This window comes from Xiphophorus hellerii, chromosome 18 (assembly GCF_003331165.1).
Source record: "Xiphophorus hellerii strain 12219 chromosome 18, Xiphophorus_hellerii-4.1, whole genome shotgun sequence".
Lineage (NCBI taxonomy): Eukaryota > Metazoa > Chordata > Actinopteri > Cyprinodontiformes > Poeciliidae > Xiphophorus > Xiphophorus hellerii.
In genome coordinates this window covers 28802177-28827942 of record NC_045689.1, presented here as the reverse complement: position 1 = coordinate 28827942, position 25766 = coordinate 28802177, and the positions used below count along the sequence as shown (strand labels likewise).

The window sequence follows — 25766 nt, the reverse complement described above, 5'->3', positions numbered from 1 at the left end:
GTATACCTCAGATTATCTTAATAACATTGTGAGCATGGAATGTTTTTTCAATGGCCAAGCGGCTGAATCTAAGTTAGATGCAGCTGTGTAAAGCACCGCTGCATAAACTACCATATATTGTGCAGGGCTTCACATTATATTGTGAATATTTCGTCATCCCAGTAACAGTGTGTGCAATATTCATATTGAAAAGAGCAGCTTTGAGTGCAATAAATAGCATTTTATGAATTATGTCTATGCTTTTTTATGTTAATTTAATATTTAGCCAATCCTATGATGATATTATTTACCAATATTATGACGATTGGAAGATTTTCTGCAGCCCTACTTTAGAGCACTGAACATATGTTGCCTAGAATGAAACTCATCAATCTTTGTCTCGCCTGCCTCGACTGTATCAAGTGTGATGTTTGCTGCAGAGGAGATTGTTACATGTGGCCGTCTTTCAAGAGGTGGGCTCGGCCGCTAAACTCCTTTGAGAGGAGCATTTAATGCTTTATTGTAGCAAAAGACCAACGCCGTACCACTCAGGCAGCCTAAAATCTTAAAGGTATCTAAGGTTACCACTAAAGTCTACTTTGGAGAGTTGAAGACAGCCAGGGATTTACAGATGCTGGACTATTTTAGGCAACAACTGGGAGGTCTTCCCTGGATAGCAACCACCTGTGGCCTGACCCGGTCCTTTGGTCTGATACCCAGCAAGAGGCTTTGTTTGTTTCAGGCACCGCCTCGGGAAGAAGCTGTGTAGAAGCCGTTAGGAGAAAAAGACTGATGTCATGATATTGCAGCGGAGACTAGACAGCAAGGATGGAGTGCAAAGATTTATCCAGGGAAAATGTGATGTGGGGGTTTTGTTGCAAAATCCACCTTGGGGATGACGAGAGACTTTGGCATTAGTGAACAAGCCTTACACTTGGCTGTTAAAGAACTATGGAGAGTGGTTGAAGTTCGAAATGAAGGACTCTACTTGATCTCCTGTATAATGTTGAACAAATTTATAGGAAGTTTTAATCGGTAACCTATTGATAACAAACAACAAACAGGTGAGCCTAAACACAGGCTGTATCCTTCGAAGGCTGCATTTGAAAGCTGATTAGGTCACATTGATGCAATGAAGGCTCCTCCAAATTTAAGTAAAAAAGGTTAAATATGTAATAAAATAAAATTTAAATAAATATGCATTTACTGCACTTCAGTTGTTCCAACCTATTTGAAGTGTCCAAATGTTTCATCCTTTTACTCATGACTTCTCACTTTATTAGCTGAAGTTGTTAGCATGTAGACTGATAAAGACAGGCCGTGGTTACAAAGGTCCAGTGAATAAAAAAAAAAGACACCTGATCTCAGTCTCCATATGCGTACAGATACTGACCACGTTATTTTGCCATTGTGCTTCTCAACAAAGAGACTCTTTAACCCACAGGTGTCAAACTCCAGTCCTCAAGGGCCGGTGTCCTGCAGTTTTTAGATGTGCCACTGGTGCAAAACACTGGAATGAAATAACTTAATTACCTCCTCCTTGTGTAGATCAGTTCTCCAGAGCCTTGCTAATGACCTAATTATTCTATTCAGGTGTGGTGCAGCAGAGGCACATCTAAAAGTTGCAGGACACCGGCCCTTGAGGACTGGAGTTTGACACCCCTGCTTTAACCTGTCTTTAAACAGTAAATAAACCATTTTTAGCCTGGTGGTGGTGCAAGTAAAGCCTGGTGGCCCACCAGGCTTACAATACACTTGCAAAAGCCACAATAAAGTATTTTTTGGTCCTCTCTTTTTACTGTATCTTTTCTGCTCGGATTAGCCTGCACGAACACCCGCATCCTCCATCAGCTTATAGTAACAGTGACGAACAATAAGCGGCACAAGGCTGAGGCTGCATCAAAGCCGAAGTAAGAAGCATAGAGAGACGGGGCAGATTGGGAGGTAGATGGAGTGTGTGCAGCTGCCTAGCACCATCAGACACAGCGCGCAGCACAGAGCCCACCCCCAGGCTGTCTCTGTCATTAAACACTCACATACTTTTCCATGGACTGAGAAAGGCACCATTAGCATATGCTCTTAAGTGTGTAATTAGTCTGTCCCCAAGCAGGTTTTAAACTAATGTACACATATCTGCACACCACACACACACACACACTCTTATCTAAGACAGCAAAACATTATGCAGTGCACTTCTTATCTCTCTGTTTAAAATTTAATTTTGGGCCACATTTAAACGAAATTGATTGTTTTATTTCAATTATGCCCCGGCATTTAAGGTGAGCACTATTTCTCCGCGGTTCTGAGGGGTTAACTTTTAATGCTTTCAGCGGTTCGAAGCCGAGAGTCAGAACTAAGTGGGAGCGTGCAGGTGGAGGTTCCTTCCCCTAATGTTGTGGCGTAATGGTCCACAGCAGGTAATGCAGCATGGCCAAGCTGGAGCTCATATTGCATAGCTGCAGAAAATGTCACATGGTTTTAGCTTTTATACATCTCAGCGTGGGGGCTCGCCGGTCCTGAATCCCGCTCCTCTAATCGCGGCATGCTTCTTTGTATTTGAAAGGTTCCACTTTCTGTTGAAGTCAACGCATTCTTAGGAGTAAATAAAAGTCATAATCATAGATTCTTTATGTCAACTGACTTTCTCGTGGTAAAATGAATTCGCCTCATTTGAGACTAAATGCTGGCTTTTTCTTTCTTTTTCATGCTTCGTTCAGTACTGGTATCTCCTTGTTTCATAGCTCTTGATTATAACGTTTTTCCTACCGTCTCACCAAATTAGAATGTTGTCGAAAAGTACATTTGTTTTAGTTATTAAATTCTTGTGGCTGTAAATCTGCTGCACTTATTGGCTTTAGCAGCATGCAACAGCTCATCTGTTTGATCTGATGTTTCTTGACAAAACCCCAGAGACTTTCTGTTGTATTTAGGTAAGGGCACTTTGCAAACCAATCAATCAAAGAAGCTGCGTTTACATTACAAATGTGTACAAAACTTTGTTTGTATGCCACAAAAATTTAAGAAAAAAAAAACAAACACAATTTACACAAATAAGAAACTCAATTAAATTTGTATGTCAATAAGTTTGTTCACGCGATAAGTCATTAAAAACATGCCGTGGCATTTTTGTCCCACTACTTCCTGTCGTCTTCCCCATCGTTTCTGTCAGTAGCAAGATCCAGCTTTTCATCACATGACTCGTGGGATGCACAAAAGTTTTGGAAAATGCACTAATTTCAAGACAACATCATCCTAGCTCCAAAACCTTTAATTGAAAACTTTATTTTTTTAAAATTGGTGTTTTGATTAAGCAAATTCATTTTCGTATTTTCAGTTGGCACAATTTTAAGGCTAATGGAAACGCAGCTAGTAACACCATGGCAAATAAATCACCAGTTGATACTGTAGGCAGTGATTAGGTGCCACATCCTGTTGTAAATGTGAAAACTGCAAATAATAAATAATTCCATCCAAATACCATAATAAAATATGGAAATTTATTTTAAAATAAAACTGTTCCATGACTATAATGCCTTTCAAAAGTCTTCATACGCCTTCAACTTTTTCACAGTTTATCATGTTAAAGCTAAGAATTTATTTTATGTGAAAGACTAAGATAAAATGTGGCCTTCATCCACAACCTTGTATGTTTTGAAAAACTGAAACGACACATGACCTTGAACAAACTGTCGTCACAATGAAACACGGGGATGGCAAGATAATACTTTGGGGGTGGATTTCCTCACCAGGGAAAGAAATTTGATGACAATTACATGGCAAACCTGATGTTATGCATGAGCTAGTTTGCATTGGAAAGTGCAGGGAAACATTTAGTCTCTGGATTATTTGATTGATTTATGAAATTTTTAGTTAACAAATTGAAACGTGTCATTTGCTTACCCACTTTACAAATATTTACTAGTTGTTGTTGACCTTAATCAAAAAATTCTGGTGAAACAGATTGATGTTGCGTTGAGACATAATATCAAGATAGTATGAATTTCTGTACAAGAGAATGTGTTTGTCACTTTTATTTGAAATATACACATATTTTTACTCATCTATATGAAGCAAGTTAGAATTATTAAATGAAGTGCAAATAATAATGGGCAAAAGAATTAATTTAAATGAAGAAAAAATATGCTTACGCTACAAAAGCACAAAGAAATACCAAGTAATTTTGGTCTACTTTTAGTGCAAATAGCTCTATACACTTGAAATACGACAAAAAGAAAACTCACAAGTAACCTTTGTAGCAAGATGTAGGAACTTGTTTTAGGTCAATAATTCCTTAATATTGATGACAGCGTACTTGTTGTCTGGCAGATTATTTAATTTATAACAAAATCTAAAAAATTTTCTCTTATGCCCCTGGGTCACAGGATTTACAACATTCACAGGGTTGTAATTAAAGCAGCTACCGGACTTAAAGGCCGTGCTTTCCATTTCACTCTTGGCCCAAACTCAGCAGACCCATGTGTTATTAGGCTGATGTTTGGTGCAGTCGTCTCTGACTCGGTCGACTTCGGAATCAGAAAGACGAATGCGAATTTTTGGGGAGCCACGAGAGAAGAATCTACATAATTTGAAAATCACATTTTGCCTAGGAGGTGTGGAAATATTTCCGAGACGGAAGGCTGAGCCTGAGTGTGGCGCAGTCTTCTCTGCAGCTGAGAAACTGTGTGAAAGTTGGGAAAACAAGGAACGAACAAAAGAGGCTGGGATTTGCCGCAGTAAGGTTCACATGAGCAAATTCTGTTTTCTATATTAATTTTTTTCTTTTCGTTGCCTCAAATCCTTTTTCTCCCATCTCTCAGGCTGGTATGTTGTAGTTGAAATTAACCTACGTGTAGTGCTTTTGTTTTTTGTTTTTTTTTCCTTCCCCTGTGCAGCAGGTAAATCCATATATGCTCGTATCTCCTGCGGAGCCGTGTGATAAGGATTAGGGACAAAGTAAGACACGCTGCCTCGGCAGAGATGGAGCTGTGGATAGCATTGATCTGTGAAACTTAACCCTTGTACCCCCAGCTGCTTTCCGTCTTCATTTTCCCCATTGTTCACTCCTCCCTGCAGCTGTTTACATCCACACTCTCCTCCTCCTTCCTCTCATGCATTTTCCAGAGTAAACACTTTCCTCCCTGACAATCTTTTCTCCCCCCCATGTCTCTCGCTCCTTCTTGTCTGTGCCTCTTTGACCACTCCTCCTGTTTTGGTCTTTCTTCTATCACTGCATATCTCTCTCCTCCTCCTCTCTCTCCTTCTCTCCTTTCCTGTTTTTTTTTTTTGCCCACCCCTTCCCCATCTCTCTGAAACAGCCCCACCACCCTGTCTGCGAGCTATGTAGGCTACCTCCGTGGAGACCAGCTCTTGTAGCTTTTTTATTCACACTCACCTAACCTCTCCCTCTTTTCTTTCGCAGCATTTTTTCCCTCCTCCTCTCTATTCACCCATGCTATCCTCTTTTTTTTCTTCTTTTTTGTTTTGTTTTTATGTTGATGCTTCCCGCAGTCAGTCAGGACTAGACCACTACATGCTTTCTTTACCTTCTCATTCCTGCTTATTGCGGTCCAACCATCTTAAGAAGTGCTACACATCAGCACCAACAGATGCTGGTTTTCAGGTGGAGGGAGGCTTTCCCCTCTACATCACGAATTCACATGCAACGTGCAGTCGCAGATGTGCCCTGCCTTTCTAATCGCAACTTTCTGTCTCAGGCTTCATCACATAGGATAGGCATAGGATAACACTTGTAAATGTACAACTAAATCACTAACAATACCACAAAAACAGAGCCATAAGAGTGATTGATTGCTTTATTTCAACAGACTCATGGTCCACATAGACACATAGACCAAAAAGAACAAAGACCTGATACACACAAGATATACAAAAAAGAAAACTAATTAAAGGGACGGTATGTATTTTCTAGGCACATTGTTTCATTTTGTAGCACAATCAAGTAACTGTTACCGTTGGTTGTTCTGAAAATGCTCAAATTAGGGTGACAGTGGTAGGAGTTTGCCCAGCAATCAGTGTGTTGGTGGTACGATCCCCACTGCACCCGCAACAATGCAGCTTGAAAGAAATAAGTATTTTTCAGTATTTATTTAACGCCTTGAAATTGGGCCTCTGTCTCTTTAAGAAACTCCTACTCTTTCTGAAGCTCCACCTTCAGGAAGTCATCACAACATCACTCCTCTATTAACCCCTTAACAAAATTTTTTACCAGCATTTCACTGAAAACTAGCTGGTACTCAGATTAAGTTTATTTTTGATGAGGGAATAACACTAGAACATGTCTTCTGCAGACTTTGCATTATACTGTCCCTTTAATAATGCTAACTTCAAATATTATACAAACTCACTATCTTTAAAATAAAAAATATAAAAATTTCCTGACCTGGTTAATTATCAAAGACCACAATATTTGCGTAAAGTAATACGCAAGCTCCTTCCAGGAAATAATCAGATCTTCTTCAACCCCTCATTCTCTGCTATGCTATTGCTAGCATAGCCTCTTGTGAATGCTAGTGTTTGTTAGTGTAGGCACCATTGATGGCAGATAAATGGTTTTCCTGTAACAATAAGTTGTTTCTCCACCATTAGTACAATGTAGCAAAGTACATGAGGTTGATTGACAGCACTAAGACCCTCCTCTTGGTTCTGATTGGTTGTTTTTTGGTGGAGGAGGTCAATCTTTTCACAGATTATCTGTCTCATAACATACTGTCACAACATGATGACAGTTTCAACAAATATGTAAGAAACATTCTTTATAAAATGTCACACTGCAGCTATAAACATGTAACCTGTTGTTTTCGTTGGCATTCATGTCCAAAATAAACCAACAAATCAAATCAAATCAAATGTTTCCCCTGTTGCACTTATGAATGCTCACTGATCTGCCTTTTCTTTATTGTTGTATTGCTACAGGTGGGTCCAGATCGCCTGCCCACGCCTCTCCATCGACTGGGGAACAGCCTTCTCCAAACCCCTGCTGTCTCCGTATGAGGTAAACTCCTTTCTGCCAGTCACTGTTTCCCCCACCCCTCAAGAAAACCCACACACACACACGCACAGGCCTTCCTAACAGCGCACAGAGCCTTTTACAGACTGGCATCTTGAGGCTTTTTATCAAAGTACAGGAGACAAGTTACAGTGGCGTGTCTAAAAGGGCAGTGAATTTATGTGGCTCTCAACAAGGGCTGTTGATGCTCGAGATGGAGTGTCACTCTCACTCCATCCTCGCCACACCATGAAGCACGACATGTGAAAACGCTACGAGTAGAGGACTAGCCCCCCCTGCTGGTCCTGGGGATAAACAGTCCCACCCCTCATGCAGCTGTCTTGTTTTTAGGGGAGGTTTTTAAGAAATAGAGGAGGAAGAGAGAACAATCGGACATTGGAGAGAGCGTTAGTTTGCTGCAGCTGGCAAACAACCAAATGACAACACTTTTGTGTTGTTTTTTTTTTTGGCATTGTTTAGCATCTAACTACCCCTTTGTACCAGGATTTCTCTCATAGATGGGCCACTGATTTCTTTGCGAAATTACTGTAGGGGAAATTGCTCTCTTGAATAGAAATAGTTTCTGTTTAATTGCAACTATGCACCTCATTGAAGCACTTCCACTTGAGAGCAAAGCCGTCTAGAATGAGAATAGCATTTCCATTTAAAAAAATAGAAAAAGAAGAAAGGGATTGTTTTGGGTGTTTTTTTACCCTCCCCTTTATAATTGCGCAGAGGAAAATCTGAAACTCGCCCCCCGTTGTAATGAGCTAAGCGCTAATCTCTTTCCTTAAATTCCCTTTGTATTCTTCCGGCTATCGCTCTCCCTGGCAGCCATTTGTCTGCGCGTCGAAATAATTTGTATCTGAACGGTTGTGATGGGACTCAACTCAGCCTCGCCTCATAACCACGAGCGTACCGGGTAAACTGACGCTGTGGCGTTTAGGATGAAGATGAAGAGGAATGAGACGGGGAGGGTGAAGGGTGTGTGGTGGTGGGAGGGGGACTACACAGCATTTATTTTTCAGTGCTTCTCATGTTATATTTATAGTCAATAATACACACTTGGCTTTCCTGTCAGAGCAGGGATTAGTGAGGGATGCTAGCTTCCACGGAGAGGAAGATCTCGGTGTGAAAGAGGAAAAGAAGGAGAGCAGCGGCTAATAGGTGGAGTAAATGAGAGACTGTTGGTGCAGAGGGAGAGGAAAGGTGAAGAAGGAAATGAAGGGAATGCTGATATTTGTCACATTTGTTCTGCTAATAGAATAATCTTTCAAGACTCCTATTTATTTTAAAACCCTGCATCTACTTTGGTTTATGTTGAATAGATTTTAACAGGTGGGGCAAATTGATAGAATATGTTTAACTGCAAAAAAGATTGCATTACTTTGAAAACTAACCTTAGATATTTGGTCTTGATATTCTATGTAGTCACACATAGATTATCCTTAAGCCAAAGTATCAAAACACTTTTCATATACCTTAACACTTGTGTGGTCTTAGCCCGGTAAATGTCAGAGTTGGACAGCAGGGAAAGAGGGGGTCAGAAATGATCCTGTCAGATCGTCAGTTCCCGAAACCACACCAAAAAAAAAACTAGTCTCTTAAGATAGCAGGAAGTCTTATCACATACATGATAGCTAAATGTATGTGATAGAGTGGCTATTCATTGTACCATTTATCAGTTATTGTGGTAAATTTCTTATCATGATAAGAATTTTCATTTATCTCTGCCACGATAAATTCCAATCAAGAATGTCTTAAACTCCCCAAAACTGTCAGGATTGTTAGGTTTACTGTTTTCTCCTCTGTTTGTTCAATCAGTAAATATTAATCAATTTGAAAATATGATTAAATGCAGTTAGTGTGTGGAGTGTAGCAACACAAATCTCGCTCCATCATGTGACTAAACCCCTACTAAACAAGGATAGATTTCTTTTTTTCTGTGGGATGGAAAGTGATGTTGAAAATAAAAAGCACACACATTCCAAATAATTTTCAACAAACGTATTACTGGTACCTTTCATGTCTTTCTCTCTAGAAATGCTATGCAAATATTGTAGGAAAAAATAAATAAGAAGACTCTCCGTATGCGATATTTATATGCAAAAACATCAGTTAGTTCTTCAAAATTTTTAGCCAATGTTAATAAGAGCCAAGGTGGAAGGTCCAAAGAGCCAGCTGCAGGTTGTAGACTACTGATATAAACAGATATCACTGTTTAATCAAATAGAACTAATTTTAATCTAGTAAACCATTCATTGACAGTTAAATCGTAATTCAATTAATTGTTTGCATCCCTGCTACATATGCAAATCTGGCAAAGACAAACCCTCCAAAATGTAAAGTTTTAATCTTTTAGTTCTATATAGTATCAACTCTGAGGAGCTGAATACAAGGGGGAGCCAAATTTTTTTAACATTTGTACTTGTAAAAAAAACAAAAAAACAAAAACTTCACAATAATAATAATTCATGTCATTTTGACTCATCACACAAAATCCGAACCAAATCCATCCCATTTGCGTTTATTGCAATCTCAGGAAAACGGCGTGAATGCCTTTCACACAACTCACCGCAAGCAATTTGGACGAAGTAACGAGTGGAACATTAAAACGTGTGTTCTGCATGTTTATTCATGTGTTCAGCCTCTGAGCTGCTCTCTCCTGCATTCATAATCAATATTCACTGTCACTTCTCGTCCATATGGAGCCGGTCTGCACTTCCAGCGTGTCGTGTTGCAGTCCTGCTCGTGCGATTGTTCTCCTCTAACAGCTGTTATGTCACACGGCGCAGCTGCATGGAGATAACTCGACAACTCTACGTGTTACCCAAGCTTAATATCAACAGTACCCGTCCCGCCTGGATGCTCAGTCTGTGGCGTCTTCTCATTGTTCTGCAAAGTGTGGTTGGAAACGAGAGACTGAGGACGCTTCTTTGAGGGTTTTATTTTGTTCCGACTTCTCCTCAGGCGGCTGTTGCTCTGCAGGAAGTAGGCTGGAAGGAAGTGTATCCCATGGACTTCTATTCCAATCAGAGCTTGGGGCCGTGGGCACCCAACCACCCTGAAAACCAGCCGGCTCGGCCCGCTCGGAGACACGCCCAGGTGAGCATGGCTCGGAGATAACAGGAGGAAAAAAATAAAAAATAAATAAATAGTCAAACAGGATGGTAAAGATGGATGCTGGGGCTAAATTTGATGTTGCCGCACTGACACCCAGTGGCCCAGCGGCGGCACAACACCAGCAGCAGGAGAAAACATCCCCTAACGGTGTGGTTTTAACCTTGACCTTCATGTAGTTTCTACGTTTTTCCGCTGTTAAAATTCAATTGGAACGCAGCTCTGTTAATCTACCCCACAGTAGCCATAATGCCTAATATTCCCACTAATCTGTCTGAGGTAGGTACTGTCACTGTTCCAAGTGTTAATGCTGTCCCACCGCCTGCCTGCAGAAACAAGGCACCGAGCCAGCCCTTCCCTCCAAGACGTGCGAGCGGAGTCGGGGCGCCCCCTGCAGATGTGAAGAGGGAGCGACAGCCTCGTGACCGCTGCTGTCTGTGATTCATCTCATGCCTGCCTCTTTTTACAGAGAGAAAGAGGTCAGAGGGGAGGGAGGAGAGGACGGGGAGGTAGAGCGGACCTGACGAGAAGCAAAGAGAGAAGAGTTTTTATCCTCATTAGCAGGATTAGCAGCAAGATCTAATCCCTAATCACATCCCAGCAGATCAAACAAACTCACATTTTGACTGTATGCCTTTTTCTTTTTAATGTGAGGGGTTCTTTCTCATAAAGGAGGTGTTTATTTGCTTTAAATCTACCTGCACTGCAGCCCCCACTCCTCCTCCTCACCTTTTCTTCAGCACAGACATTTGTGACGGAGAGAAAGAACCGGGAGCCGACCTTGAGCGGCGCGGTATGGAAAGCCTGTTGACGTGGGCGTCTTCAGTCAAACGCGGCCCGTTTTGTCAGAAAGCGCTGCAATTTGCCTGACATTTCCCATGCCACTCAGACGGTTTTCTTTGTTTGTTTGTTTGTTTTTTAGTGGGGAGGCACTTCTGCGGACATACGGGCAGAAAAATATCAACGTTGTCTGGCTCGCTTTACCCTCTCCCATTTTCAGAACAATTAATCAGATATCGAACCCTGTGAGGTTGTTTTAAAACGCAGCGCGCTTGTTTACGAAGCCAAGTCCTGCGAGTTCCTAGATGTGAGCCGGAGCTAGTCACGACTGCTCTCCATCCTCATTATTTATTAATGTTGGACCCTGTCGATAAATAAATATAAAAAGAAGAAAATGAAAAAAAAAAACAACCCCACTATATTGCTGTTTTCCTGCAGCAGTAACTGATTGACAGTAGCCGGCTGCGGCCTCGGAGGAAGAAGTTGTGAAACTTCCCTCACATCACTGGCTTCTGTCTCAGGTGTATAGAGTTGTCTTTTGGGGTTTATGCGGCTACAGCTACTAGCAGGCTTCTCTTGTCATATTCATCATCTGTTCTCCTCGGCAACAAAAAGTCAGCGTGATGCAATTCTCCCGCCAGTTATCAATATTTCTCATGATGTGCATCCTCCCCTCCTCCCCTGCTAGTGGCGGATATTTTAAAGCGCTTTGTACTCCCCATCGCAGACTCTGTGATCCTCAGTGGAGGGGTCAGGAATAAATTATTGACCAGCAGAGTGCTCTCTCTCTCTCTCTCTTATTTTTTTTCTGTCTGTTAGCTGATGTTTTATTTATTTTTTAGCATATTCTGTCAGGAAAAAGGAGTGAGTTTTTTTGTTTTTTTTATAAATCCTCTTTCCTCCCCCATATAAAGTGCTCTGCTTTTCATCTGAAGTCGAAATCAATAAAATATAAACTGATTTCTAAATATAACTTTTGTGAAACAAATGTGTCATTTAAAGGTCAAGTTTACTTATTTTACTTTTATAAACATTTTGCATTTGTACAACTTCTAGCTGCTTTCAACACATTTTTTTAGGTGGATTTGTTCATGAGCAAAAAAAAAAAAAGAAATAGTTTAGAGTTATTAGTTTTTCATTTCCCTCGTCCCACAGCGATTTTAAACACCAAGCGTGAAAATCTGCCAGAATGTAATTGTTGGATGTATCTGTTCCTCGCGTTGTTTCATCATGTGACACTTAGAAATATCAGAGTTAATATGTTTTGCACATAGTTTGTTATAAAATTAGTTATTGCCCTTGAGCTTCTTCACATTTTGTTTTAAAGCGTCTTACAAATATAAATCTGATAAATAAAGTTTATCAGTATAAAATGTATATGATTTATTCAAAGAACCCAAGCTTCTAGCTGCAAATGTGTCCCGTCTGTGTCTAATTTAATCCAGCTGTGCTGTGAAGGCCTCAGATGTTTATTAGAGAACAAAAAGCATCATGGAAGACGAGGAACACACCCTGCAGACTCAGGATGAAGCTGTGGAGGAGTCTAAAGCAGAGTTAGGCTCATAAAGCAAAATTCCAGGCTTTGAACTTCTCACAGAGCACCGAGACTCTGTTTTAGGATCATGTTCAACTTGTCATTTCACACTGTACTGTAAAACAGTTTGAAAACCTTTTATTAGGGATCCAAGTGATCAGTTAATGAGTTGATCTAAAGTTGATTGAGCTTATCGATCAGCTAACGACCCAGATAGCAAAAGATGTTCATTCAATGTTGAGTTATGATCACAAAGGTTGATTTTTTTTTTTTTTTTCCCCGTTAAGGTCGATGACTGATGGTGGATCAAACATCAATCATCCATTTCTAGTCAATTACCCAATGCTGAAAACTTGTCTTTAAATCAATTTTGTTTTGTGGTCGAATTCTAATGATTGAAATACCAACGTCTAATCAATTATGGATCAACAGCTTCCGACTGTCAGAACTTCATTCTACTCTGAGCACTTTTTTAGGTACGTTTGGCAATTTCACTTTTATCTTAATAGTGTTTATTGAAGAAATAACTGCATCTTTTTGTGCTTATGCTGCAGCTTGATAAATAAATGTGTGATATACAGTACAGACCAAAAGTTTGGACACACCTTTTAATTCAATGAGTTTCCTTTATTTTCATGACTATTGACATTGTAGATTCACACTGAAGGCATCAAAACTATGAATAACACATGTGGAAATATGCACTAAACAAAAAAGTGTAAAACAACTGAAAATACCCCTTATATTCTAGTTCCTTCAAAGTAGCAACCTTTTGCTGTGATTACTGCTTTGCACACACTCTGCATTTTCTTGATGAGCTTCAAGAGGTAGTCACCTGAAATGGTTTTCACTTCATAGGTGTGCCCTGTCAGGTTAATAAGTGGGATTTCTTGCCTTATAAATAGTCATAAAAATAAAGAAAACCCATTGAATTAGAAAGTGTGTCCAAACGTTTGGTCTGTATTGTATATGCCAAGAAACGTTCAGATAAATATTTAAGAATATTTGTTGCCATGTCCTTAGTGTACAAGTGGAACTATAAGGTTTCTGTACCTGTTCTCAGACCTATAACCAGTACAGTATTAAATATTTTAATGTGCTTCCAAACTTTTCAAATGTTTTTTATCTTCTTGTTACTTTCACAGGAAGGGTAATGGCCAGGTTAAGGATGCTCAGTGTTTATCGGATACACCGATAAACACTGAGCAAAAAAACCAAATTTTACATTGTCTGGTCCTCTAAAGACAAAGTTTTAATGTTTGTGCTTTACACAAAGATGGCCGGCAGGTTTTGAAAGGCGAAAATTCCTCGTGTATTATTCGCAGGTTAGTTTTATTTCTCTCTTAATGATTTTAACATTTCTTCTGAAGACCTTTCCATCCACAAGATGACTTCAGTGCTCGCTGAAGTTCTTGTGGTGGCGAAGGATCTGTCCACAGATGTTCTGTTGATCAAGAACGAGTTCGCTTAGGGCAACGTTAATAATCAGCCATTTTCATAAAAACCTGAGTTTTCTGACGTATCAAGAGGGTCGACGGTCTTTCCATTACATAAATGAATACATTTGTCATATTGTGAACTTAAAAAAAGAAGCACATCATTATATTTAGAAAAAAAAAAGATTTGAGTCGGCTGACTCAAAAAAATGCGATTCAGTTTTACATTTCAAAACTGAACCGCATAAAATGCATTTTGCTTCTGTTAGAAATATTATTTGTGATCGCTTTAATTCTCCAATACATCTCACACCGGAACCTGTGTGCTCAGTATTTCTTTCCTGTTCTGGGATAGCTGCCATCTTTTTTTATTTCTGTGTCAGCTGACTCCACTTCAGGATGACCAGCGGTGCCCTCTGCTGCACGGAGGCCAAACTACAACACTAAATGGATGTGATTGGTTGAAATATTGAACCTCAGTTCAGTCTAACAAACCATTAAACCATAATTAATAGTAACTCAATCATTTGAAAGGATTTTAGTGTAATCAAGATTCACTAAAATTCTTACTAAATCTGATCTGTTGCCAGTCATTTGAAAAAAAAAAAAATCTTAACATTAGACTGCAAATGACAGAGTTCTAACAATCCAAATCATATATAAAGATTTATGGATTTTGGAGAAATCTCAGTGAGTAAAGGTGATGTCTGGAAAATCATTGCTGGTGACCTAAAAGAGTTTGTTACATAACTTTGATCATACTGGCCACACAGGCTCAGGAGTAAAGGAGTAGTCTGCTGAGGCATGTAAGAATTCATCTTTTACATGTCCTTAAATAAGTTAAAGACTTTTATTTCAATTATGCACTTAACTGTTTCTAATGTCTTTAGGCAATAGATCATTTAAGGAGAAAGAAACTGATCTTTGTTTCTTAGATAAGTCTTTGTTTCATTTTGCTTTTAGGAAACACTGACCTTCGGTGTGCCGCAGATGTAAAACACAATTCAGGTAGTTAACAGCAAAAATACCAACAGAATTATACCAGCAGTGTAATCTTCCATGATGTGTGAGCGATTCTCAGTATCCCTCAGGTGGAAAAGTAGAAGTTCTGCACCTCGGAAAGGTATTTATAACTCGTAACGTTTTTACATTTGGTAACATTACAGCCACAAATTTTTCTGTTGTTCATTGGAATTTCATGTGACAGACCAAGAAAAAGGCTTAGCATACTTGGAAAGTTTATCAAATGTAATTCATATTTTTGTTTGTTTTGTTTAAGGGAGTCTTTGAAGACGCCCCTTTCATTGCAATTAAAGATACAATTCTTTTCTTTATATGTTTGTCTTCTCTACCAACTTTGCACATTCAGGGACTGAGCTATTTGTTTTTTGTGACGTCTAATAATTAGAAAGTGTAACCACTGCGACTCAGACCCAGGGTTTATGTACTGCATAACATCCATAAATACATGTTTTGCAATCACCAGCTCCAACAATTGGAACATGGATAACGAAGATATGGAAAGGGTCATGTAATGTTGTCCTTCAGGACATTATATTATTCTCTCTATAATGTGGATTTTTATCTTTTGTTATTCGAGTTCCCTTCCCACATCGCTGTGATCCGTCTGTCATCTAAACATCTCGCCGCGTCAGTAATTGAGTGACCACTGAGTGTCACTGTTTGCCTGCCTTATTTGCAGACTTCTCCCTGCGGAGAGACGAGGCGGCGTGGACGTTCTTCTCACACAGTCGCTTTTCATCGCTTACTTGTTTCCCCGCTCCTGCACATCAGAGGAACTCGACTCCGAACTTCACCGTTTAACAACTTAGGCCTGTCGTTTCACTCTTTTCAACTCTTGAGTGTTTTCAACTCATCAGACTGATGTGGAGTCTGATGAGACTCCACATCAGTTTTGATGTGGAGTAAAAAGAAGAAAAAAAAAAGCCCCAAGTGTTGCACACCGCAGGTCACAAATTCACCTTCACCGTGAGCTTCTGAATGATTGCCAGTCTGAAACAAAATGGCAATTCAGTTCGTTCCCAGAACAAAAGGAGTTGATGGAAATGAACCCATATTTATATAAATTCATAATTGGCATCTGTGTACATTTTACGTGGCTTGCCTTCGCATGACTCTTTTACCTGTAGGAGGGAAAATCACGCCGTCGCTCCCGGTGCGTTCAGTTGTTTGTGTCTGTGACTCAGGGAAAGCTGAGTCACCGCCGTCTCTCGCTGACCCCAGGTGGTCAGCAGCCCTCTGCCCATCAGGCAGCGTGATTTTAACCCCTTTGGGAAGTAATTGCAAAATACCAGCCTTTTGTTTGAGATCATTTATTTATTAAATTTTTTGAAATAGAATTGTGTGGCATCCGTGTCCTGAAAATACAAAATGAATCAGCAATTAACGCTCATTCATCAAGACAGGTTCACGTTTTTGTCTGTTTTTCCAAATCTTAAGAAAAGAAGATATAAAACACATACAGATATATTAACAGAGACCTTTCTTGAATATTATATTATACATAATAAATAAATAAAGCGTCTTCTTTCAACCTTGTCTTTAGAAGCCGTATTCCTCATGTATTTTCTTCAATTTCTTTTTTTTTTTTTGCTCCTATCATTTTCTGGATTACAGAAAGCGATTTGTTTAAAGCGGTCTGTTCTCGTCTCGTCTGTCAGAACGCCGCGCGTGGCTCAGGAGCTTGGAGAAAAAGATGTGAAGGAGAAAAGAAAAGCTCCACATGTTTGTTTCACAGCGGAGAACCTCTGTTCTTTGAATGCGCCGTCGCTGTGATAGTGGAAGTCTGACGTGGCTCAGCAGGTGCAATTTCAATTTCAGATGAAGAGCCGCAGTAAGAGAAGTCACCGCTTTTTTCTTTCTGTGATTTGTGCATTTCCGGGACGATTTTCCGGAGAGGATAACACACATCCACTGCAGGCCCCTTTTTTTTCTGTGCAGAATAAACCAGGAAAAAAAAATCTGTTCAAAGATAAACTGAGCTGTAATTGTTTAGCTTTTATATTCAAGTTTAGCCAAACAGCCTCTTGCGTTTATCTCAAACCGATCTAATTCTACAGCCTCCATGTGAAGATTTGAACAATAATCATGAGTAGAGGCTGCTGACGGCGTGTGTGTGGGGGTGTGCGTGTGCGTGTGTGTGTGGGAGAGAACAAGAAGAAGAAGCCTGGACGGCCAAACAGTGGGGTGGAAGGTTGCTAGAAGGTTGAATGAGAGTCTTTAGTGGAAAAAAAAAAAAAAAAAAGAAGTGTTGTACAGAGATGACTAATTCTGCGTAGGAGCTCAGCCTGTCCCAGATTATCCGGCCAAAGTGCCACCAGAACACAAGCCTGTCACAGAAGTCGGCATCTTTTTCAACATGTCGTGTTCTGACACCGAGTGAAACTCTGACGAGATTAAAGGCTTTCACCTTTTTACTCCACAGTGCTGCTATTTGACTTGTGAGGCTGCAGGAGAAATGTTGAAACCTTAAAAACCAGATTCGACATAAAGTGTATGAAAGCATCTTTGTTTTTTTTCCTCTCTCATTCTCTGACTTTAGATCAGACTAACTGTTTCCTGAATTAGCTTTCTTATGACTTCTAAATGTATTTTGTTTGATGAGGACCAGAATTAGGGGCCACGCTTAGAAAATAATTTAAAAAATAAAATTATGAGAATAAAGTCGTGGTCTCACGAGAGTCAGTATATGATGACTTTATTCTTGTAATATTTTATCTCTTTCTTTATCCCTTTATTCAGGGAGAAATTTTTATTAAAACTAAATCTTTTTCAGAAGTTTACATGCACTGAGATTACCTTACTGTCAATCAATATGATATTTATATCCTCATATTTTAAGTTTGTTTTTTCTTATTTTTTTTATCCGAACATAGAGATTGACCTCTGTTGTTCAGTCTCGGATTGCTATTAAATAGGACATTTGCATGTAAAATTATTTTTGGGGAGTTTAAATCCTTTAGGCATTAAAAGGATTTTAAACTAAACTATTTTTTCATAACAGCTCAGTTATAAAAAAAGGATCAGTTCAGTTCTTTTTCATAGAAAATAACTAAATTGTTAAATGGCTAAGCTGCTAACCAATGTCTAAAGTTTCTATTAACCACATACCGTATGCTGTTTAGTCAAAAGACAATACACGGATTTTTTTTTTTTTTACTTAAAGGGGAATCTTTAGGCCAAAAGCAAAAAATACTTAATCCAAAATGAATAACCATAAAGTAACTCCAGAAAGACATAAACAGGATTTGACAGATAACAGATGACATAATCAGACTGTTTTATCTTACAATTATTTTCATAACATTAAACATTTGAACATGTATTGATTTGTGCTAAGTGTAATTGCAGGCCTGCAAAAGATAAAACACACCACATCTTCATGTTTTTAATGTTTGGCCTTTGTACTTTCAATGAAAAAAAAAAAACCTTTTGGAAAAAATCTTCCATCCGTTTTGTTGTCAGAATATCGTCTTTTATTATTTTACAAGAAAATCAGCATTTTGTGCAAATGTAAACTTATCCGTGTTCACGATGGTGACTTCTTTAGCGTCCAGACAAATAACATTGAACATTTCTTCCCATAGAAAAATCCTTTCTCACACACACACCCCCACACCCCCACACACACCCACACACACTTCTCAAAGTCAGATAGTGATTGTTTTAAAGTTACTAGAGTCGCTATATAAGTTCAGTCCATTTACCATTTTACTATTTATCAGAACAATCCCCTTAAAAACTGGACGGTTTGAATCGTATTTAGACATTTTTCAACATTTTTGTTAATTGATTTTCATCAATTTACTTTTCAACCTCATTCACAGACAGAACATCTCAGGGAATTTGCTTCTAGTTTTTTGTTTCAAAGTACGTCTAGACAATAAATAAAACATTCCACCAGAGAGTCGAACATTATTTAATAATTTATGAACTTTTTTTTCTATACTTCCTCATCTGTTTAACTTCAAACAGCATGAACTCTAATGTCAAGAGTTCACTCTTCCACACATTATGAGGACGTCCTAATCATCTGCAGCCAATGTCTGCTGAAGGATTGCAAAGACTGTAATCTTTTTTTTATTACTATTCTTTTTTTCATCACCACGTCAATCACTGGTTTTAAAATTTCAGCTGATTATAATCAGGCGCTTTTGTTCGACTTGGCATAAAGAGTTTGTGTCCTGCTTGAATTCGCCGGATCTCGCAGAAACAAAAGTCATTTCACTGACGAGGCCACGACCAAAAACGTTGCTATATCAGAATAATTGACACGTCATTTTACACTGTGGCCAAAAAGAAAAATGTATTAAAATTACTGGGGGGGGGGGGGGGGAAACACAAACAAAACATCAGTTCTCAGGGGCTTGTGAATAATTCTTTATTTAGAGAAAAAATAATCTTACTCCAATTTGCACACATTCAAAGAAACCAGGTAAAATAGTGGAATCAGCAGCAGCTGTCAGCCACATGAATCTACTTCAAACATCAAGATAATCTCACTCTGAATTCACCCGGCTGCCGCTCAGACTCTTTAGTTCGTCAAATGCATTACATAATCCCACTTTGACTCCCTGAAAGTAAAACATGCAGTCTTTTCCTCCGTGTCGCCAATAATCTGGTTTTAGGTGTGTGTATTGCCCCCTAGCGACCATGGCTGTAGACTGTTACCAGTGGTGCTGTTGCTACAGTAACAATCTAATGCCACGGTTGCCATGGAGACAGCAGGAGGGAAGAGGAGGGTTGGCTGTGGTAACCGCTGACGTCGACACGTTTGTGCGTGTTGGGGTGTGTGTGTGTGTGTGTGTGTGTGTGTTTGCGTGCAGCCTCGGTGCTTCACGCAGCTCATCAGAGTCACACTCGCCGTGCAGAGGTTCGCCAGGCGTCAGTAGCCATGACTGTAGACTGTTACTGTACTTCTGGTCAGGCTTGGCAGTAAGCAGTCTAGAGCCAAGGTATTGATGCTCTGACTTGAGGCAAAGTGGGTTCAGATCGGGCTTGGAGGGAGCCGGTGGCATGCAAAGAGGGGGAAGTGCAAAAGGTCCAACATTGTTTTATTATTATTATTTTATTTCAATATAATAACGGTGCCACACAAACAAAATCAAAGGTGGAAAGTGCAAAACAGCTTTGATTTAAACAAAACCACCGAGTGACACGATGCTCAGAGCAGCACACACACACACACACACCACTGGCAGAGGCCCTAAGGCTTGTCATACGCACGGCCAGGCAGGACAGTTACATAGCCCACTTGTTGTCGTGTTTGTCGTATCGATTTCCATGCCGGTTATGGATGAGTCAGCCGCAAGATGGGGCCCCAGACAGGAACACAGGGGGACGGGGCCGATGCTGGGCGCTTATGCAAGCCCGGCTGGGTATCTGTGGAGGTGACGTCAGGACATCGCAGTTCGCCCGGGCGCTCAATTTGACAGATCTGTCTGTGTGCTAGAAGACAAAAGAAAAAAACGAAAATAGTGGCTCAAAGAGGGAAGTTTGTCTGTTTTTTCATGCGAACATAAAACTGACCAGAGAAGGAAGGTTGAAGTGGAAATTGGTCGTCAGAGGTTTTCACCGACTTTAACTTGCTTATGATGATTAAATGTATAAGTTTGCAATTATAACCAGTATAGAAACGATGTATGAACATCATCCGTGTTGCTGGAGACGGCCTGGTCAACACTCTGCCTCCATCATCTACCTACACCTTTTGCTGTTGAGTCACTTCCTGCTTTCATTGCGTATCTATGTGCTTTAACTGTTCCCATATCAGTTCATTTGTGTTGGTAATTAAACTTTATCCTTTGAAGGTTCAGTTTTTGTCATACCAAACTTTAGAGAGTAATAAAATGGAACCTCAGGGGCTCCATGTTACCCTTTGACCTTTACCCTTTCCATTCTGTGCAACAAAGCATTTTGAACCTACACACTGAAAATCATTGTGCATCAGTTGGGTTTTCTTTGTAATGTTCATAAATTATCAAAACAAAATCCTAAAATCTCAAACAATTTCAATTTAAATGTACAGAAGTTTCTTTAAATATCTGCGTTTCACCCAATTTCTGTATATTTTTGTTCTAATCCCTTTTGGGCAAGTTGTCTCTTAGAGTAGACTTTAAATAGACCACGATGGAAAGCATTAAGGTGAGAGTTTATTTACAGATACGAAAAATGAAAGTAGGAAGGAACAAAATGCCTATGCCTTTTTTTTTTAAAAAAAAAGAAATGAAAGCAACAATGGGCCATTTCCTGTTGGCAGACGTCAGTTTTCTTACCGTACCCTCTGACACGATTCTAGTGAATAACTTCGTCTGTCAAAGCGGCTCTGGCTGGGAAGCGACCAGAAACTACAACCTTACGAAACGGTGAGGACGTGACCGTAAATACTGGATGAGGCGAACATGTGCTTTCCGTGAGGCAAATGTCAGGCAGTTTGCAGCGTCTCTGCTGCATTGTCAAACAAACCGGAAACTTATAAAGGAGAGCGACATGCGTGGTAGCATGTTTAAAGATGATTGTACAATTTGAGTAAATTGTAAAAAAAAAACAACTAAACACTGGAGACAAGTCATCTAATGACGTCTTTTTTGTACTATTAGCGACCTGCAGTGTCATATTGTTTTTCCGTACAGTCTAAATCCAGGCTTTAGCTCACTTCCAGCACCGCGGACAGCGACACGCTGATCGTCTGTTTGCCTCACGCCGCCGCTCCGGCCCCCGCGTGTCCCGCCTCAACACGGCGTGTTTCCCCCCCTCCCCCTCCGCTCCTCCCCCCGGGGCGCAGGTGGATATTTAACATTTAAAAACGCTTATTGACCGGAGCTCGTTGTGATTCTGATCACATCAACCCACCTCCCCTCTTCCAGGAGTTACCTTCGGGAGTTTTTTTTTTTTTTTTCCTCCCATCATCAGCAGGCACTAGCCCCCCCCCCCCCCCCCCCCCCCGGCACATAGAGACGCAACGCAATGCAGGTTATACACGCACACAGGCGGCTGTAGCCCGTGTCTCTTTAACGCGTTGCTGCCGGTTGATTGGAAGTTGCCCGCATGTGCGCAGGAATGACGCAAAATTGACTTCGCCTCAACAGCGCGTCACTGTGTCATTTGAACATGAAAAGGAGGAAGAAGAAGAAGAAAAAAAAGAGGCTCCGCTTGAGAAATGATCACTTTATATGGCGTCTTAGTGATGCAGGTTCGTTCCTTAGAAACTGGGTCATCCAATCACATCCGTTGCTTAGTACAGCGGGTTTTGGCCGCGCGGGGAAAGAATGGAACTAGGACGTCCCGCGCAGACCGACGTGGTTAAAACTCTGAAATGACCCCACACCCCCACCCTTCCCCTCACGCCCCTACGCATGTCGCGATTCGCTATCTTATTATCTGCGGACACGCGGCCTGGTTAACATGTGACCAGCGTAGCCTACACCCCACAAGTCACTCTCCTTTTTTTTTTTTTTTTTTCCCTCTCCCCCTCTCCACAGTTGTCACTGCCCATGTGCGCCAAAGTGACTCACACTGCAGCAACTTCCAGCCGCTGTAATCTACCGTACATCCGCGGAGTGAGACGCACAGGGCAATTGAGGTGATTTCACTAAAAACGCGTGACGCCTTATTTGAAGTATTCTCGTCGTGCAAGACTCGGGTGACGCCTGTATTGTACGCATAATTAAATAAAGATAATAATAATAATAATGAAATAGGCAAGTAGAACAAAACATACCTTACCTTTTTTTAAAAACAAAAAAACTTCACCGGTCCAACGGAGGTTTTAATGGTGTACGACTCGATCAAACTCTTTAAATAACCCGACCTCCTCTAAAAAAATATATTTTATTCAAAAAATGCAAACAAAATAAAAGACGAATCGCGTTCTGTCTAAGCGCATCGTTGACGATGAAGGTTATTTCATGATTTAAAAAAGAAGAAGAAGAAGAAAAAGAAGAGCTCTGATTCGGATTCCTGTCCAAGTCCCGCATCCGTTTTCCGGTGTCTCATAAAATTCAGCGGGCTGCCCCGGTGATCTGCTCTTATAGACGTCCCGTAGTACTAGTAATGGAGATGGGAGGGGACACTCATTCATTCAGAAGCATCACCTACATGGATGATGTACGTGGACTCTGACGTCATCGAGGCGCCGCAGTCAACGGGAGGACGCTCAGGGTTCCGCGAGAGGGGGAAGCAGTGGGGTTGCTGGCTTTTTATTGGGTGCAGCTATGCTACCCCCACTAGTCCTATTTGTGTTTGTGGAGCACGTTTCACGGCAGTGGAAATTGCTTTGGAGGTGTGAAGTGGCAGAAAGGAAGAGCGAGCAATTAAGTCTGGCAGGAGAGAACTGACAAAAATAAAATAAGTAAAAAGGTTAACTCTAATTTCCCCTTCTTACTCCGCTAATGAAGCCATTTTTCCTCTGGTCATTGTTCGCTGAATCAGTTTGAGTATTCTCAAAGATGATCAATGAATCACTTCCGTTTTTCCTTTGGACTAAACGCCCTCGTTTTCTCATTAGTGGCTGTGGAAGTCATTCGTCTTTTCATTTTTATGATTTTTGATGAGGCGTTTGGGACCCAAAAACAAGAAAACTGCATATCATGACATTCATACGTTACCTCACTGGAAGGAACTCTGAATTGTTTCTTAAAAGGAGAGATATGGGTAGTAAGTAGTTACATTTACTTGATTAACTTTTTTGGGGGGAGAAAATGTACTTTTAGTAGTTTTACGACTCGCTATATTTGACTTTAACAGACACGTTTTAAAGAAAATGGCAGGAGCCACACATGAGCCTGCAGGTTATGTTAAAGTGATGCTTTGTGTTTGTTCACAAGCTTTTTCTTCTAATGTTTCTGCTCTGTTGTGCCGTTTGCAGGTCAGGAGAAAGTATTGTTACCATAACATAGTCATTGAAAGTACTTTAATTTGTTCTAACATTACCTAAGTATTACTGTTCTAGCAAACCGCTTATTGAACACAAGTGGTTAGGAAAAGTGTTTCTTTTCATTCTCTAATCATTTTATTTATGTGTAATATATGTTTTATATGGCTTTATATTCTTTTCTTTTACTTTTTAGTGAGTAAAAATAAGTTGCGGTATTGCTACTCTTACTTAGTGAGATTCCCAATGGGTAGGAAATGATAAATTAATGTGTAACTATCCATTAATAACAGATTTTGATGTGGAAGTTGACTTCATTTAGCACCTAAATAATGGACACAAAAGATTCTCCGATAGTTTGGAAAGATGAAGGAATAGTTAACAAATTATTAACAACAGATACCGATGTCTGATTTCCCCCAAAAAAAGTTTGTCCAAGAATGAAACAATAAAAGAACTGTTAGCTTAGAACTGTTAGCTTAGAACTGTTAGCTTAGAACTGTTAGCTTACGTTAATGACGACTTCTGATATGCGACTTCACTTTAAGGGGACGTGAAAATGCTTCCTAGTTATCAATTTATGCATATCTTATCACGAGTTATCGATTTTTACAAGTGACTTCACTTTATGGAACATAGAAAAGTTTTTTAAGGCTTAGATAATAATGCATCACTGGTTAATTAATTAATTGGTAATAAAAGAGAAGTTGTTGTGTAACTCCACTTTAGGAGGCACATTCCCTCCCCCCCAAAGTTTTAAGTAACTATTAATAAAAGGTTAACTAATGGTTAGTAGCAGATTTTGAAGCATAAATTCACCTTTAGAAACACAAAAATCTTTCCTATTAGTGAAACAATAGTAAATTAGCTTCTAACTAATATGATCAATCACACATAACTAGCTCGTTTTGTTTGGTTTAACTATAGGGGACAGAAATTGTCTAATATTAAGGTGATGGTTAAATAATGCTGATGATTTTACATCAGGTTCATGGTTAGCTGGGGTTGTATGGTTATTTAATGGTTTATAATAAATCTTTTTGATTAGTATAATGATAACTAGTTATTTTTAAAATAAGTAGTCAAACATGAAACTAAGCTTTTCCTAATGACAGGCCACTGAATAAATATGATCATCATCAAGTACCATCAGTCATAAGTTTATTAATAGTTCCTTATTAATTTCTTTACACCAAGTCATTTCTGTGACTCTTATTAGTCGTTTTTCTAATATCAGTTCTTAAACTTTGCAGGTCATTATAAGCTCTGCTGCTTTCACTTCCCAACCCCAACTTTCATTCTTTAGCTTTGTCACTAACAACATAAAAAAAACAAAACATTGCATGATTTAAAAAAAAAAAATTCTGTTCTTGTTTATTGCTGACTTTTAATTCCCTCTGAGTCACACACGAGAAACGGTAATACAGCTTCTAATAGGAAAGCATCAAGCACTGATTTAGATTGTTCAGCTCGATAGTTTCTAACGATTTTTGTCCTAATAATCATTTCTGCTCTGAGTTACTATCCGTTCATTCGCTGGTGTTTCATATCGCAGCGGCTGCTCATAAACACGGCTCGTAAGGATCAAAAGACGGATGCTTTTCGAAAGATGCAAGGCGGCGTTTATGAGGCATATATTCGTCTTCCGTCACAATTATGCAAAAAATAAAACAAATCGAAACCACATATGGCTGTTCTGTGGCGGTTTCTCCACCCTCACTTACGTCTCGCCGTCTTATAGGTGGTGTTCTTTCTTAGGTTGTCGACGGATGTTTTTCTTTTTGTTTTGTTTTTCCCATGTGTGAGTGTACAGGCGAGAAAACTGCAGTTAACAGAAGAGGGAGGGAGCGACGCTGATGATTCACTAGCTTTACTGTAAGCAGGAAAGTGACGAGGGGGAGGTAAACGTCTCCAGACCGGAGAACAGGTTCCACAGCTACGTTGACGCTGAACGGCGGAGAGACGCCGTGCGACACAGTGGAGTCATGGGGTTCGGACTTCAGCAGAAAAGAAAGGCGA

At 39.9% G+C, this 25766-nt stretch overlaps 1 protein-coding gene and 1 long non-coding RNA gene across 2 annotated transcripts in view; one reads left to right on the top strand and one right to left on the bottom strand.

The window, feature by feature from the left end:
- The window catches only part of dph1 (diphthamide biosynthesis 1), a 75481-nt gene extending 60607 nt beyond the window's left edge, over nt 1-14874 (top strand). Inside the window, exons 10-13 of the mRNA XM_032545866.1 lie at nt 6913-6991; nt 9956-10090; nt 10438-12895; nt 14819-14874. Coding sequence (XP_032401757.1) covers nt 6913-6991; nt 9956-10090; nt 10438-10530 — 307 coding nt within the window. The 3' untranslated portion in view covers nt 10531-12895; nt 14819-14874. The remainder of the gene's footprint in view (nt 1-6912; nt 6992-9955; nt 10091-10437; nt 12896-14818) is intronic.
- Nucleotides 14875-18138: 3264 nt separating this feature from the next.
- Nucleotides 18139-23501, bottom strand: LOC116737232 (uncharacterized). Its single transcript, XR_004342753.1, has 2 exons — nt 22601-23501; nt 18139-20323 (listed from the first exon to the last, which is right to left on the bottom strand). It is a non-coding gene; the product is annotated as an uncharacterized LOC116737232 (long non-coding RNA).
- Between the last annotated feature and the right edge of the window lie 2265 nt (nt 23502-25766).